This window comes from Misgurnus anguillicaudatus, chromosome 8 (genome assembly GCF_027580225.2).
Source record: "Misgurnus anguillicaudatus chromosome 8, ASM2758022v2, whole genome shotgun sequence".
Classification (NCBI taxonomy): domain Eukaryota; kingdom Metazoa; phylum Chordata; class Actinopteri; order Cypriniformes; family Cobitidae; genus Misgurnus; species Misgurnus anguillicaudatus.
In genome coordinates this window covers 14378608-14395127 of record NC_073344.2, presented here as the reverse complement: position 1 = coordinate 14395127, position 16520 = coordinate 14378608, and the positions used below count along the sequence as shown (strand labels likewise).

General features: G+C 35.4%; 2 protein-coding genes across 4 annotated transcripts; one reads left to right on the top strand and one right to left on the bottom strand.

Moving 5' to 3' along the window:
• Positions 1-214: 214 nt before the first annotated feature.
• eno1b (enolase 1b, (alpha)) lies at positions 215-6778 on the bottom strand. Of its 3 annotated transcripts, none has more exons than XM_073870359.1 (12): positions 6591-6778; positions 4112-4200; positions 3909-4004; positions 3274-3332; positions 3085-3154; positions 2704-2837; positions 2379-2601; positions 2100-2294; positions 1766-1970; positions 1158-1266; positions 1023-1081; positions 215-901 (listed from the first exon to the last, which is right to left on the bottom strand). In XM_073870359.1, exons 2-12 carry the CDS (start codon positions 4194-4196, stop codon positions 835-837), a joined length of 1302 nt encoding a protein of 433 aa, XP_073726460.1. In that variant the 5' UTR covers positions 4197-4200; positions 6591-6778; the 3' UTR covers positions 215-834. The 3 variants fall into 3 exon arrangements, with proteins under 3 accessions (XP_073726460.1, XP_073726459.1, XP_073726458.1); XM_073870358.1 differs by having other exon boundaries at positions 6545-6769; XM_073870357.1 differs by lacking the exon at positions 6591-6778 and adding an exon at positions 6234-6319.
• Positions 6779-13815: 7037 nt separating this feature from the next.
• On the top strand, positions 13816-15624 carry ppil1 (peptidylprolyl isomerase (cyclophilin)-like 1). Its single transcript, XM_055213405.2, has 4 exons — positions 13816-14015; positions 14232-14386; positions 15161-15229; positions 15336-15624. The coding sequence occupies exons 1-4, from the start codon at positions 13960-13962 to the stop codon at positions 15554-15556; spliced, it is 501 nt and encodes a 166-aa protein (XP_055069380.1). The 5' UTR covers positions 13816-13959; the 3' UTR covers positions 15557-15624.
• Positions 15625-16520: the final 896 nt, after the last annotated feature.

Genomic DNA, 16520 nt, shown 5'->3' with positions numbered 1-16520 from the left:
TATTAAAAAATATTATTAATATTACATGTAAATAATATACGTTTGGTGATAAAATGCATTATATTTAATACAATTGATTCCAAACCTGACAATTTCAGAAACATGCATTTGAAGAAACATTGCTACTGTACAATAAAATTATGTCACACACTTTTTTGGGTAACATTTTTATTCTAACAGTGTTGTTCACTTTCACAAGCACGGACTCGAAGAATCTGCTAAGCAACTTTTAATGGAAAATACTTACTTATCGTTTGCATTGCAGTCACCAAGTGTCAACACTTGTATTAATAATTTAAATAAACATTACTACAGTATTTTTTTTATTAACTTTAATGTCTGCATTTCCTCAGGAGTCAGTAACAACACAAAAATTAGGCTATTTTGTCATGACAAATACTGACTTCTGCTGACACTGTCATATTCTTTAACCGAACTATGAGTAGATTTACAGTAGTACACCAAGTGGTCTTAAAGGGATAGTTCACCCAAAAATGAAAACTCTGTCGTTTACTCACTCTCATATTGCCACAAACCGGTACAAAAAACAATTTCTGATGAACACGAAGGAAGATATTTTGAAGAATGTTTGCAACCAAACTGATCATAAGCCCCATTCACCTCCACAGGAGGACAAAATTATACTATAGAAGTGAATGGGGCTCATGAACAGCCTGATCACAAACATATAAAATATCTAAATATCTTCCTTCGTGTTCATCAGAATTTCCTCTAATACAGGTTTGCAACACATGAGGGCGAGTAAATGATGACAGAATGTTCATTTTTGGGTGAACTATCCCTTTAAGTGTGAATAATTATTATTATTTCAGTTCAGTTCAGTGGATTTCTAAAGTTTTTCCCAGCAAAGCGAGCTTTGTCCCCCAGCTCCTCTTCAATTCTGTGCATAACAAAAGCAAATCATGAGTAGGCCTTAATAGATATTTTTGCACATTTGTGAGGAACAGGTGCAGAATTGAAAATTGTCATTGCATTTTGATTAAAAATAAATGTAAACTCACCTGAGGATCTGGTTGTACTTCGCCAAGCGCTCAGAACGACATGGGGCTCCCGTTTTAATCTAATAAAGGGAAAATAAAATGGTCAAGTAACTGAACAAGTCCGGATTAGTTATATATAAGAAAAATACATTGTACCTGTCCAGTGCAAAGTCCAACAACTAGGTCAGCAATGAATGTGTCCTCTGTTTCCCCAGAGCGATGGCTCACCATCACACCCCAACCACTGGACTGAGCCATCTTACATCTGTGACATTAGACATTGAAGAGCTCAGATGCAAAACCCTCTAAGTGCATCTGACATGTTTCTTGTAAATGTAAATTTTTATCAAACTCTTAATATATTCTGCTAACAAACCGCTATTACTGAATGGCCTGAGGCCAGGATTAAACAGATTTGAAGCAAAAATGTTTGATGAACATATAATATGTGCCAAGAGCATTCGGTTAATATTATTATTTCAGGTAGCTTTTAGCGGTTTTTGCATCTGGAAGGAATATGAAGATATAATTTTTTTTTTTAAATAATTAAATTATGATTATAATTAAACATAAAAAGCAGTTGTATAAATTGGAAATGTACACACTCTTACAAGTGACAGTGGATGAATAGAATTTAGTAAATGATGGGCATTCAAATGCAATGCTCCAAACCTATTGTGACATTTCCTTTGGGTACAGATTTTATTAACACCTACCCATTACTCATCAGATATATAAATATGTGGTCATGAATTTGAACTCACGCCTGCAGGGATTCAGTAACGCTACCAATCTGGTTGACTTTGAGCAACAGGCAGTTGCAAGCCTTGCTCTCCACTGCTTTAGCAATACGTTTAGGGTTGGTGACGGTGAGATCATCTCCCACCACCTGGATGCTTGTGGTGTTAGTGAAATTGGTCCATGCTTCCCAGTCATCCTGGTCAAAGGGGTCCTCAATAGAGACCACTGAAGTAGTGATAAAGGGCCAAGAATGAAAAAAAAGCTTGTTTTACATGTTAAAATGACCTGTGATATGTTCATATATGCAAGTATTACAATTACTGAAGGGAGACCGGAAATGACCAATGAATACCACTGGATAGTCCTGAATAAAACTCTTATAGAGGTCAGCAAGTTCATCAGGGCTGATGTATCGACTTGGATCATCTGGAGATTTAAAGTCCAGGTCATACTTCCCATCGCGATAAAACTCTGATGCAGCCACATCCATGCCAATCACAATCTCATCCGTGTATCCAGCTTTACTAATGGCATTCTTCAGCAGCTCCAAGGCTATCAAAAAAATACACAAATCAAGTAATGATGACTTTAAACTGATGACATCACAACAGTTTTAGAGGTTTATCGTTCCAATACCTTCCTTGTTTTCCAGGATGTTGGGTGCAAATCCTCCCTCATCGCCAACATTAGTGGCATCCTTACCATACTTCTCCTTAATAACATTCTTAAGATTGTGGTACACCTCTGCGCCAATGCGCATGGCCTCCTTAAAACTACTGGCCCCAACTGGCAGTATCATAAATTCCTGCATGGCCAACTTATTGCCTGCATGCGAGCCACCATTGATCACATTAAAGGCCTTAATGGAAAACAAAAATAATATAACAACCATTTATCCTATAGAAACAGAACTTTTAATTGTACAGTATTATTCCAAATATAGGGGGACACTAATCCTCACCGGGACAGGCAAAATAACCTCTGGGTTTCCAGCAAGGTCAGCGATGTGGCGATAGAGAGGAACACCTTTCTCTGCAGCTCCTGCCTTGCACACAGCCAGGGACACACCCAGGATAGCATTGGCACCAAATTTAGCTGGATTTCAAAGGCAAAATCATTATTTAACTGTAACTAGTCAAACACTACATAACACATTTATAAAAGATAGTGACACATACACCGAGATTCTCATTTAAAATTGTCTTAAAACAAAGTTTGTTTGGGCAAATAACCAATTTTTGGGGTTTTTACAAACTTCAAAATGACACTTAATAGGAAACAGATTTAACGTGAAGCCATTTCCTATTGTTAAATGTGTAAACATAGAAATGTTGTGAATTACACTTGTTTTCAGTTCCATCCAATTCCAGCATGAACTGGTCAATCTTCTCTTGCTCAACTACTGTTATTCCCTATGTGGCACAGGAAATAAAGAAAGAAAGAGAGACAAAAACAGGCAAAGATCACTCCTATTTATCCAAAGTGAATTAGTTTATTGATTCTTCCTTTTGAAATGTAAAAATTATCTCACCTGGCTGATCAGTGCAGGTGCAATAGTTTGGTTCACATGCTCGACAGCCTTTGAAACACCTGGATTGCACAGAAATAAATAAGGCAGATATGAACATCAAATAGCCAATATAGTTATTATGCAGAAATTTTGAGTCGTGCCTGCAATCAAAAATCTACATCAGATATTTTCGTTCAGAATTTGTTTTGTCATTCAAGCATTAGCCAGAAACATTCATATTAAAGTGCATTCAGACTTTAAAAGTGCATTAATAATGTTAATATACATCACCAAACATTATTTCATCATTCACTGTGATTTGCATGCTTTACAAGCATTGCATAGATTAAACAGTTTAACACTGGAGTGTATATGTCATGCAAATTAATCCACCACTGATCCACCAAATTAAAAATTTAAAACTGGGAATATCTAGATAAGTCCAAATAAATTTTCATTTGTACACAAAGTACCTGTTAACACAATGGTGAACCAGTATATAATCAGTACATTTAAGTCCTCCTTTCCAACCTAACACAGAAAACAGATCTAAGGAGAAAAATGGTCCATTGATTTATTAAAAAGTAAATCTAGCGTCACAAAAGTCCAGAAGAGCAGATGTAATTTGTAATTTTTCATCAGAAACATAAAGTTACCTTTGCCCAGATAACGTGACTTATCATCGTCTCTTAGCTCTAAAGCTTCATAAATTCCAGTGGATGCTCCACTGGGGACAGCAGCCCGAAACAGACCTGGTGAAAAATCAGAAGGGGAAGGTGTGAATGTTTATGCATGATGTAGTACCATCTTCTTCCTTTTTTGGTTTAAAGATAACTGAAGATAAGTCAAGGGGAATCACCTTTTTCTGTGTAGAGGTCCACCTCCACAGTGGGGTTACCCCTAGAGTCAAAAATCTCACGGGCATGTATCTTCAGAATAGACATGTTCCTGAAAATTAAAGGGGACATTCCATGAAAATCAGACTTTTTCCATGTTTAAGTGCTATAATCGGGTGCCCAGTGCTTCTACCAACCCAGAAAACATGAAAAATAGCAACCCTGTAACTTTGTTTTGGTAAGGCTCTCTCTGCAAGCATGTGAATAAATAGGTCATGCGGATTTCGCTCCCCCCATGACGTAGGTAAGGGCTCCAATTATAATGATACCGCCCCTTCAACTGCGCTATCCAACCATGAACGGCCTCACGAGTGCGATAGACAGAGAGAAAGAATGACTGACAGCACGACGCGTTTGTATTCCATCAAACACAAACAGGAGCCTACAATCTTATAACTTGTAGTTTTAATAATCTTTCTAAAGATTGAATTAACGTTCTAAAGGATTAACGTTACCTTAGTGCAAGAGAGAGAAAGCGAGTGAGCGAACAAACGAGAGAGAGAGAGCAACGCGACGGTTCGCTTTCAAGTAAGTTATGTTGTTTAATATGTTTCTCTGAAGTTTATATAAATGAACACGAGGATTAATGCACTGCACGAGACAGAGTGAGTGAACAACGCGTATTCACTATCATACACAATAAGTAAATATGTTGTTTAATGTTTCTCTGAAGTTTCAAATCAATGAGGAGTTACAAAATAGATGAGAGACTGACAGAAACGCGAATGTGTTCAATATGTGTGCACAATAAACTTAAACATGTAATTTGATCTGTTTCTCTAAAGTTTAAGCATTAAACGTGTTGTTTTATTACAGATCATTTAAATGTGCTCGTGTGGTTTGGTCAAAAAGCAAACTTCTGAGTGTTTGTGGACGTGTATTTTATTGTAACATGCTGAAACTCATTATGCCTGTTTAAAACAAGGGCAACATGAGACCTTAAGTCTTTATTTTTATTCCACAATGTTCCCCATCTACTGATAAACATGTATTTAGTATGCATAAAACAGATAATTGACTTTTTAAACTTGTTCATATTTATAATGCTTAACATCGCTCACACACTTCTTTCGTGAGAGACTCTCCCTCGATGTTCTGTCAGCTCTACAGCGGGAGCGCTTGAGACTCCGCCCACCTGAGCAGCTCGTTTGGATTTAAAGGGATACACACAAAAACGGTGCATTTTTGCTCAGCCCCATAAATTGCCTATTTTAACATGCCACAATAAATTACCTATATGGTATTTTGAGCTAAAACTTCACATATGTACTCTGGGTACATCAAAGATTTATTTAATATCTTAAAAACGTCTTCTGGAATGTCCCCTTTAAATAAAAGCCAAAAATTAAGATATAGGCACCAACAAAGACACAAGAACTTGTCGTTACCTGTCTTACAGTAATATACTACTGACCCACAGTGAACATATTGGATTAAAGGGGGGTGCACTATTGGGGCCCCCAAAGATAATTTTATTAGTAGTAACATGGGTGTGGTAGAGGGCCCACCCTTATAGGGCCAAAAATTGCTAATGGCTCCTCTTTCCGTATGGATACTCCCTGCTGAAAAAAACAATAAAACCATTACAGAAAAGTCTAATGGTTTTATTGGTAATTTTATTGGTTCTAATGGAATATGGCCCAAAACACACTACAGTGTATTGGTTTTTGTTGGTCTCTAATGGTATGTATTGGTTCTATTGGTTCTATGTATTGGTTCTCATGGAATATGTATTGGTTCTAATGGAATATTGCCCAAAACACACTACAGTGTAGTGGTTTTAATGGTAAAAGCTAATGGTTCCTATAGGTATTTTAATAAACCATTAGAATTTTCTGTAATGGTTTTATTGTTTTTTTTCAACAGGGCTGATTATCACAATCATTATCATCTGATCTCATAAATACTCATCATCTACAAGTATTTTAACCAAACACATTAATAATAGCTTTCAAACATTCACAATAAAAGGATGTGCTATCCCTGGCATGAAAAGATCGTGTAATTGGATTAGCACTTGACATTAAAATACATGACAAAATCCTGCTCGACTAGTTTAAACAATTTGTCAAAGACTCGTATTACTCCTTTATTATGGGTCGTCTTCCAGGAATCGAATGTCTCGTATAGTTTGTTCTACTAATATTTAATCTCATTACAGCTTTCATAAAAAAGCGTGGGCGTCATGGAAACCACGACTCATCTGCGCGTCATCAATGTCACGTGCATTCATTATCATTTATCATGCTTAAAATAAACGACGCGTGGACAATACAGACGACATGATGTTTGTTCATAAACTAATATTACAAACTCAAAGTTGCATAACCAAATCTAAATAGACGACACCATCGAGCAACATTTTTTATGTAACTACAAAACATGTTCGTGCTTACCTCAACGAAACGGGTTAACTAGAACAAAATGATTAAAAAAACCTGCCTGAAAAATAACTACTTGGTTCAGGTTCAAGTTCACATTCACAGCCAGCGGCCCTGTAGGGATGTCAGTCAGCGTACTGTTCACCGTCAAAAATACTAACTTAGTAGAATGGCAGTTTACTTTGAAAGGGAAAGATAGTGTAGGCGGGGTTTGCGACCCGGAAGTTGTCCCTTTTTAGTCAAGTACAAAGGTAAAAAAATATATATTGTTTTGAACTTATAATTATACCGTTTTTAACTCATAGCTAATATCTTTTTGTTTAAGCTACTGTCACTAGTTTGATGAAAATTACTGTCCAGACCATTGCGGAAGTAGACTGCGTTGACACCATTGACACGTGCTACCTGTTACTTTTATCAACGTAGTTGTGTATTTGCCAATCAGAGTCGTTTATGATTATTGGAAACGTATCGAAAGTTTAAATTATTAAATGATTGCTTGAAATGATTCAATGTGTATGCTATTTAGCAATCAATTTAATAAATAGATTAAAAACAATATTTAACGATAACTTTTATAGCATAAATATGTGCAGTGAAAAAAACAGACGATCGATCTGAGATTTGAATGCAGAATTTGACTTTGAGCCGTGGTGCGCTCCCCTGAGGAAATCACTGGGTAAAACAATCTCTAGCAACGTTTTGTCGAAAATGTTATGATGGAGGAAGTAATATGGTCTCTTTTCCAACAATAACGTAATGTTTTCAGAATACAGTGTATGTGCTCACCTGGCATTCAATTTTAAAGACGTAATAGGCTTTTTTCAGACGTATTATTTGTCATTTGTACGCACACACACAAAGACAAAAACGCAGATTATTATTGTCTATGTTATTGTCTAGGGGTAAGTGATGTAACAACATAAGGCACAATAGGGTGTTTGTGTGTTGGAGAATCCTTGCAACTCATTCCCATGGGCCTTCAGGTCACTGACCCCACCCCTATTTCTTCTATTTGCTCTTTCATCATTTTCTTTCCGTCTTTCCACCTTTCCTCCCACACTCACACTTCCTCTGTCTAAACATTCTTATTCTTCCTAGAACTGCCAGTCCATCCAAGTTAGTTTCGATTAGTCTGACATGTTGGTGTGCTGGTTCCCTTGCCCACAGTTTGTTTCTTAGAAATGGTTGATGTTTTGGTTGCTTCTCTCAGGTACGTGGTTTCTCAGGAGGCCTCCCTGTCAGCCAGATGATCCCTGTGTTCTTCCATCCTTTCGCCTCACAAATCAGACCTCGGGGATCTCATTAGCAATCCACACAGACAGTGAATATAACCAAGCAGTGACCTGTTGCCGGGGTAACCCTGTGTCTCAGCATTAACTCCTACTAGAGTTCTTTGATCCTTTGTCTAATGCCTTGTCCATAATCTAAATTGTTATTCATTCAGATTATTTGAAGCTTACAATAAATCTGCATTCCTTTATTATGTGGATGAGCAATTAACATACACTCTTAAAAATAAAAGTGTTTCACAATGCCACATAATTTTTTTGCTGTATGGTTGTTTTGTGTTTCAAAAAAGGTTCTTTAGAATATAAAAAGGTATAACAGAATGCAAGAACCTTTAAATGAATATTTCTTTGAAGAACCAAAAAATGGTTCTTATGGCATCGCTGTGAAGAACGTTTTAAGCACCTTTAAGTGTACTGATATTTCGTACACACACCACATGAATAAACAAAATAAATGATATGTGGACAAAGTTTAATAAATAGGCTTAACCCCTAAAGGGATAGTGCACCCAAAAATGAAAATTCTGTCATCATTTACTTAGTCTCATGTTGTTACAAACTTGTATACATTTCTTTGTTATGTTGAACATGAAGGAAGATATTTTGAGGAATTTGTGAGCCCCATTCACTAGTAGGGAAAAGAATACTATGGAAGTCAATGGGGCCTCAGATAGGTTGGGTTACAAACATTACTCAAAATATCTTCCCTCTTGTTCATTGAAACAAAAAAATGTATACAGGTTTGTAAAAACATGCGAGTGAGTAAATGATGACCGAATTTTCTTTTCTGGGTGAACTATTCCTTTAACGTATTCTGAGTTTCTTATTGTGTCTGTAATTCCATGAATCATTATTTTCATTTATTGTCTTGTCACTTTTTGTCCAGCAATTATTTTGTTAGCTTTGATTACACTGTAAAAAAAATGCAGCATGAAGTAAAAACAACTTGACATAACTTATAAAAACAAGTTAAAATTGTTGAACTTGCATTTTTTACAGTGTACCTAAATTTGTCCATATTTTGCCATGCTATCTATTGTAATCTGTGTTGTATACCGTACTGTGCAAGTCTTAGGCCACCATGCCAGAATTAGATTTGTTGTTTTTGCAAAGTTATAGTGATCATATATAATTGTTTCTTAGTCTCTTTAATAGAATACATCCAGAAAATACAGGAAATATGTATTAAAAACTGTATATAAATTTAAACTGATGTGTCAAGTTTAGGGTAAACTCCCCTTCCACTTGAGCAATAGCAGGAAACTTCAGGATCTCTTAAACCTAAATAAAATTAAATCCTAATTTTAAAGAAATTAGTCTTTTTACTTCATTCTGCTTGAAAACGCTCAATATGAGTTTAGTCCCAAAAGAGTCACATTAAACACCGAAGATGCCTAAAGAAGAAATTTAGTCCTGAAAATGTAATTTTTTTTGTATATATTTCCTGTATTTTCTGTTTGTATCTTAATAAAATAGATTTAAAAATAAATATGGATGGACATTAAAACTTCTTAAACAACAAGTCTGTTGGTGGTGGCCTAAGACTTTTGCACAGTAGTTGTTGTCCACATATGACAATAAATTATTTAAATTTTCTTATTGAATTTTATTAGTGATAGTCTTATTGACTATAAAATTATAAAACAAGAACACAATCTCACTTTACAAGTTAAACTTGTAGGCCAGACTGAATTTAATAGTTAAACTGATTGAATCTCAAAAGGAACATGATTTATATCCATGTTTTCTCAATTAAAGGATACATCAGTCATGAGCAGAAGTTAAAAATAGCTATATAATTATTCTCAAACATTTATGTTTATCCCTTAAATTCTGATTAAATGTGTTTGAAATGCATTTTTTCACTGGCTTTTATGTAAAGTATATACAAGCTAAAGATTTAAATATGTAAAAATAAACAAAGTGTCAGTTGGTCATTTAGTTTCGTTTCTCCTGTTAAGATGCACTTTCTATTTATTGCCCTGATCGTAGTTTATTATCAGTGTAAACATATTAAGAGTAGAACAGTAAACACAGTTCTGTTAAATGATTCCCAATGATCTAAAACTACATTATTAAAACAGTGAGCAATGAATAAAGAGGGAAAGAGGATCAATTTTGACAAAAGCTCTAAAGACTGACCCAGAACAAGAGACACTGAGTATTAGGCGTGGTCTTTTTGAAGGTTAAACGCTTGCCTCATATGTGTACTCAGAAACCCAGAGGCCCTGCCACACTGAACTAACCAATCACAGAGCAGAAGACACACCTGCTCATAGAAGAAGACCGAGGATTGGTCACAGCGTAAAAATGACACCTGGGCAGGGCTCCAAGGTGTACCTGAAAACCTAGATGTTTTGTAGGAACAGTTTCTTCGCTTGAGGAGCTTCAGGAGATTGTGTTTCTAGTCTCCAATCGTATTGTATTTTCTTCACCTGCATCTTCACGAACTTGGGGTTCGAGAGGTTCGGTCAAACATCGAAGAAGCAATCGTAGCTTTTACAAATGGAAAGAACAGGAAGTGATCTTCAGCTAAAGCAGCGCTGCGACACAATGGCATCTCTTGTCCATGACTCCGTACTGAATGACCGCAACAGGAATTGATAGGGTAACTGGTTATTTTAGTTTTAAGTTCAACAATTTAAAGTAATTCAATTGCAAACACTGTAAACATTTCTGTATATAGTGCTTAAAGATATAATGAAAATGCTGCTTTAAACTGTAAGCAAGTCAGATAATTACATAAGAATGATATCAATTATATGTTTATGTTTTTTTTTTACATTTTTTTATTCTTGAGTAGCTATGAATTGAATAATGTATGATATTTTGTATATAATCATTTGATTGAAGTGATTGAATTGAGTTCATTAGTATCAAATTTAATGGATGCCCGGCCTGTTAACTTTAACTTCCGTAATATGTCAAACCTGTTTGATCAGTTCAACACAAAGGGGCATGAAAGAGGATATATTTTCTATGCAAAGCATTTAAAGAAATGAAATAGTGTTTTTTTAAAATAGTGTTTTTAATGTTATATATAAATATGTACAGTTTATCATTTAATTCTTTTATTTGAAAGGGTCTGTATAAAGATTTATAAAGCAACAAGACACACACCCATATTACATCCCGTACGGCTCATATGGGCAAAACATAATAACTCTCTGTCAGCTCGCTTTCAGTAGTTAGTTATACAATCTCATCTACCGTACAGGTGAGAGGTCAGTCAGGTGAACGCTCAGGTGTAAGTGACAAAAGATCAGCCATTTTGATTAGCATGACTAAGCGCTTTCATTGACACCTAGTGTGCTTGAAATGGGATTTGGAAGGTGACACAATTTGTTTTGATGAAGAAGCAACTAATTAGTTTAAGTCTCCCAGGTCAGTGGTTTCTCTAGTGATGTCTCAGAGGTTACGGTTGCCAAGGAGACAAGGGCCAGGGCATCGATTAACATGGCATGGTACTGTACTGTAAAGTAGGATTATTTACTTTTATCTTCTAATGATATTAAATATACGATTGGAAATGAGATAGGGACTGTCACAAGATAAGAAATATATTGAGCTAAAAGATGGCGACCAGAGGATAATAATTAACAAACACCACACTAAAGGATCAAAAAGATGTGGACAAGCCCCTCAAGAACGATTTGAATGGATTATTTGGATGTTGATCTCCATCTTACGAGGCAGTTTGGATGTTATTTGTTTCTCTAATACTGCCTGGTAATGATGCAGATGGTCATCTACACGCATCGTTGAAATCACTTTGCATCTGGGTGTGGACAAGCAAACTATGCAAATACACACAAATACAAAACCACAATGGAAAGTATGTCATATGTTCATACTTCAGATTTATCCTCGTTTTGGATGATGTCAAGGGAGTTTTTTCATCGCCCCTAGGGCACATCTTACCTGACGGTGTTTGACTGTTTACTGAGATTCTAACACTGTCTGGTAACGATGCATTCTGGGTGCTTTTACACCAAAAGAATTCATTTAGTTGAATGCAAAACACTTTCAAACTAATTCAAGGAATTCTGATTATGTGGCAGTGCTTAAGTTGCTTAACATCACCACAGGATATCTCAGAAAGACCACTGATGGACAACATCTATAGGCAACATTGCAGGATCCCCTAATGGAATAAATAAAAAAAAGTAAATAAAAACGAGATGAGGATGAGAGGTCTTTTTTTAAACTAATCTCATTATCATCAAGGGATTCCCGGTTCTAACCCCACCCTGTTATCCAGAAATGCCGGCATGAATGTCACAAAAGTAATACCTGCACACACACACACACACACACACCCTATTATGTGTACGTGAATGATGGGTTCATCCTGTCTTTCTTGTGTCGTATTGTGTGCATGACATCTGAGATCTGTGTGAGAAAAACAGTATTTGAACGATCCGCTCCTACATGGTTCACTTACTCCATTTACTGTGTTAAAGAGGAAGTAAAATATTAAAGATGATTGAAGTTGAAAGGATTTAAAACCCATTCAGACAGTTTTCCGAACACACAAACAATACAATAAAGCACTTAAATAAACACTTAAAATCATAATTTATAAAATGTTATAAAGATTTTGTGGCCGTGGGCTAAAGCATTTCTTTTAATGTAAATGGTCAATATGGTTTTATCTAACTAGCTTTTCTAACTTATTCCATCTTTGGCTGATCCTTTGGGTTTACTGTGAACTGTTTGATGTCATCACTTTGCTTGCACTGTATTCTTCACTAATATCAAACGTTTCCTTTAAGATCGTTTCTTTGAAATATAAACACTCCAATTCTGTCATTCTCTGTATGTCTGTTTCTGTCTCTCCTACAGTCACATGATGATCTGCCTCTCCGCTGCAGTAAAATCCTTTGATTTGTGCCTTACCAGGCAAGTTTAGATGTTGATACTCTGTCTAATACTGCCTGGTAATGCCATCAATCACAAGGAATTTAATCAACATATTTTCTATTCTTCTCAATCTACACTGCTAAACTAAACCAGTACTTTTTTATTTATTTTATGTTTTAAACAGAGTTTAGTATGATTACAAAAGTATGCAGTTTCCAATCAGTTCATTTACTGTTTTGTTTTATGGTATAATTAAAAAATATATATTTCTTTGAGCTTTTATTTTGTCATATTGTTTAATTCTTGTATTCTTATATGTATACTGCATGTAAATTCACCATGTATTTCACTCAAATAAAAGCAATAAAAATGAATTACATTCAAGTATGTGTTTACTTTGCGTGTTAATACCAATATGTGTTATTTGTAGACACATTTTCCTGATTTAAACCTGAAATAAGTTTAAAACAAATGTAAAAAAGTGAAATGAATAGTAAAACGATATGTAGATATTTAGGCCTAGTTTTTCTAGGTCACTAATCAAATATAGGCAAAATTGTGCCAGTGACAAAGGCAACTTATTTGTATAAAGGTCAGCATTGTTTCCCCATCGAATCACCCAAGATGCTTTTTGGAACATTCTTGGATCCATTCTTGGATCATGTAATTTAAGTATTATACTTTTGCTTCAAATAGCCTACTAAAAAACTTGATAACACTGATAAAAACATTGATATATAATTTATAATAAACTGTATTATATTTTCTTTAGTTTAATTAAATAATTAAAATAACTGATACATCATTTATAATAAACTTTATTAAATTATCTTCAGTTGTTTAATAAAAATAAAATTGATATATCATTTATAATAAACTTTATTAAATTATTTTTAGTTGTATAATAAAAATAAAATTGATATATCATTTAGAATAAACTTTATTAAATTATCTTTAGTTGTATGATAAAATTTAAATTGATGTATCATTTATAATAAACTTTACTAAATTATCTTTAGTTTTATTAAATAATAAAAATGGCAAACAGATGTTGGATCCCACACTTTGTACATGTATAAAATTGATCTAGTAGTACTACTAATTTTAACTTGATTTTATCATCCAGTCCACTAGATGGCAACATCAACATCATGCGTTCCGCTGTATACAACAACGAGGGAACCTGATCGGTAGCTTCCTTATCACGCCAGGGACACATTTTAAAATAAAATTAATATATTCTCTTTCAAAAATATCATTAGTTGCTTGGCAAACATGGCTGGCATACCACCGGATTCGTGGCAACCCCCTACTGTATCGTTGGAGACAACGTAAGTCGAAATGTGCATGTTTATGAATGAATGAAGCGTCTATAAGTAACGTTAACGTTAAACGGCAAAGCTTTGATTGTTGTAACTATTCGTACATACGGTCTATAGATCTAATCCAGTACGTTCTAGTCTACAACAAGTGATTGTATTAGATAATATGGAGCAGATTGTTACCTTTTCCAGAAGTTACCATCATCCTTTACATTTTCTTACCAGTATGGGAACAATTGTGCTAGAACTGTACTGGAACCACGCGCCAAAAACGTGCAAAAACTTCGCAGAGTTGGGAAGGCGAGGATATTTCACCAACACTAAGTTTCACCGCATCATCAAAGACTTTATGGTTCAAGGGGGCGATCCAACTGCCACAGGTGAGGGTCATGTGTTACGTCCCCTTTAAACGGCTCCTGTTTTGCTCTTTTACCGTTCAAATTGCAGTATGAGCACAGAAAAAGTCTGCTAAGCTCAATGTTTACTCCAAATGAGATTGAATTTTTTACTTTAGTGTTGATGATAAACAAATACAATTTAACCACAGTGAATACATATTGGTACCTATATCACACAAAACCATAAATAGGTTTCGGTAAAGTATTCGTGTTCGAGTAATATTGAATGCTGAGTAACATTAAATGGGACATACCATGAAAATGTGTCTTTTTCCATGTTTAAGCTCTATAATTGGGTCCCCAGTGCTTTTATCAACCTGGAAAATGTGAAAAAGATCAACCCAGTAACTTAGTTTTGGTAAACCATTCTCCACAAGCATGTGAAAAAATAGGTCATTGAAATTTGGCTCCCCTGGTGATGTCAGAACTTCAGAAGGGGATAATACCGCCCCTTAATCTGCACTATCTAACCACATAAATGCCATTTATTGCAGATATCAGCTCATTTGCATTTAAAAGGACACACACAAAACGGCACATTTTTGCACACACCTACAAAGTGACAATTTTAACATGCTCTAATAAATGATCTATATGGTATTTTGAGCTGAAACTTCACATATGTACTCTGGGGACACAAAAGATTTATTTGACATCTTAATAAAGTCTTGTGAAATGTCCAATTTAAATAATAGAGATCTAGTTATTTAATAGTATGGTTTGTTCAGCATTACCTATAAGCCTTTACATCTGCAGGTCGTGGAGGTGCATCTATATATGGCAAGCAGTTTGAGGATGAATTGCATCCAGATTTGAAATTCACTGGTGAGTAGTATTAGAGATAATGACCCAGCATAAATTGAATAAAATCGAAAATTTCATCGGCTTGGAAATTGCTAGAAATTTATTTCCACCTGTTTTTTTTTTGTAGGAGCTGGAATTCTTGCGATGGCCAATGCAGGGCCAGATACAAACGGAAGCCAGTTTTTCCTCACATTGGCTCCTACACAGTGGCTTGATGGCAAACACAGTATATTCGGCAGAGTCTGCCAGGGCATGGGTGTTCTTAATCGGATTGGCATGGTTGAAACCAATAGTCAGGACCGTCCTAAGGATGACATTAAAATTCTCAGAGTGACTTTGCCTAACTAAGACATTTTCTGGTTTATTTTTGTACAGTCATTTTATTACATTAAACTTTCAGTTTTCATAAAACAAAATCTTGTATTTTTTTGGTCTTAAAATATATGGCCACATGGTGGTGACACATAACTATTTTGTGTTTGGGTTCAAGGTACAGATGCACATTCCTATCTACAGGTCAGGTGCTGGTCATATAATTAGAATATCATCAAAAAGTTTATTTACTTCCATTCAAAAAGTGAAACTTGTATATTATATTCATTCATTATTCATAGAAATCTTGGCCAACTGAAAAGAATGAACATAAAAAGTATGAGCATGTACAGCACTCAATATGTAGTTGGGGCTCTTTTTGCCTGAATTACTGCAGCAATGTGGCGTGACATGGAGTCGATCAGTCTGTGGTACTGCTCAGGTGTTATGAGAGTCCAGGTTGCTCTGATAGTGGCCTTCAGCTCTTCTGCATTGTTGGGTCTGGGATATCGCATCTTTCTCTTCACAATACCCCATAGATTTTTCTACCACATCTTTTCCTTCCCTTCGCCTCTCTATTAATGTGCTTGGACACAGAGCTTTGTGAACAGCCAGTCTCTTTTGCAATGACCACTCAAAAAGTGAAATTTGTATATTATATTCATTCATAATTCATAGACATCTTGGCCAACTGAAAAGTATGAATATAAAAAGTATGAGCATGTACAGCACTCAATACATAGTTGAGGCTCTTTTTGCTTGAATTACTTCGGCGATGCAGGCGTGGCATGGAGTTGATCAGTCTGTAGTACTGCTCAGGTGTTATGAGAGCCCAGGTTGCTCTGATAGTGGCCTTCGGCTCTTCTGCATTGTTGGGTCTGGCATATCGCATCTTTCTCTTCACAATACCCCATAGATTTTTCTACAACATCTTTTCCTTCCCTTCGCCTCTCTATTAATGTGCTTGGACACAGAGCTCTGTGAACAGCCAGTATCTTTT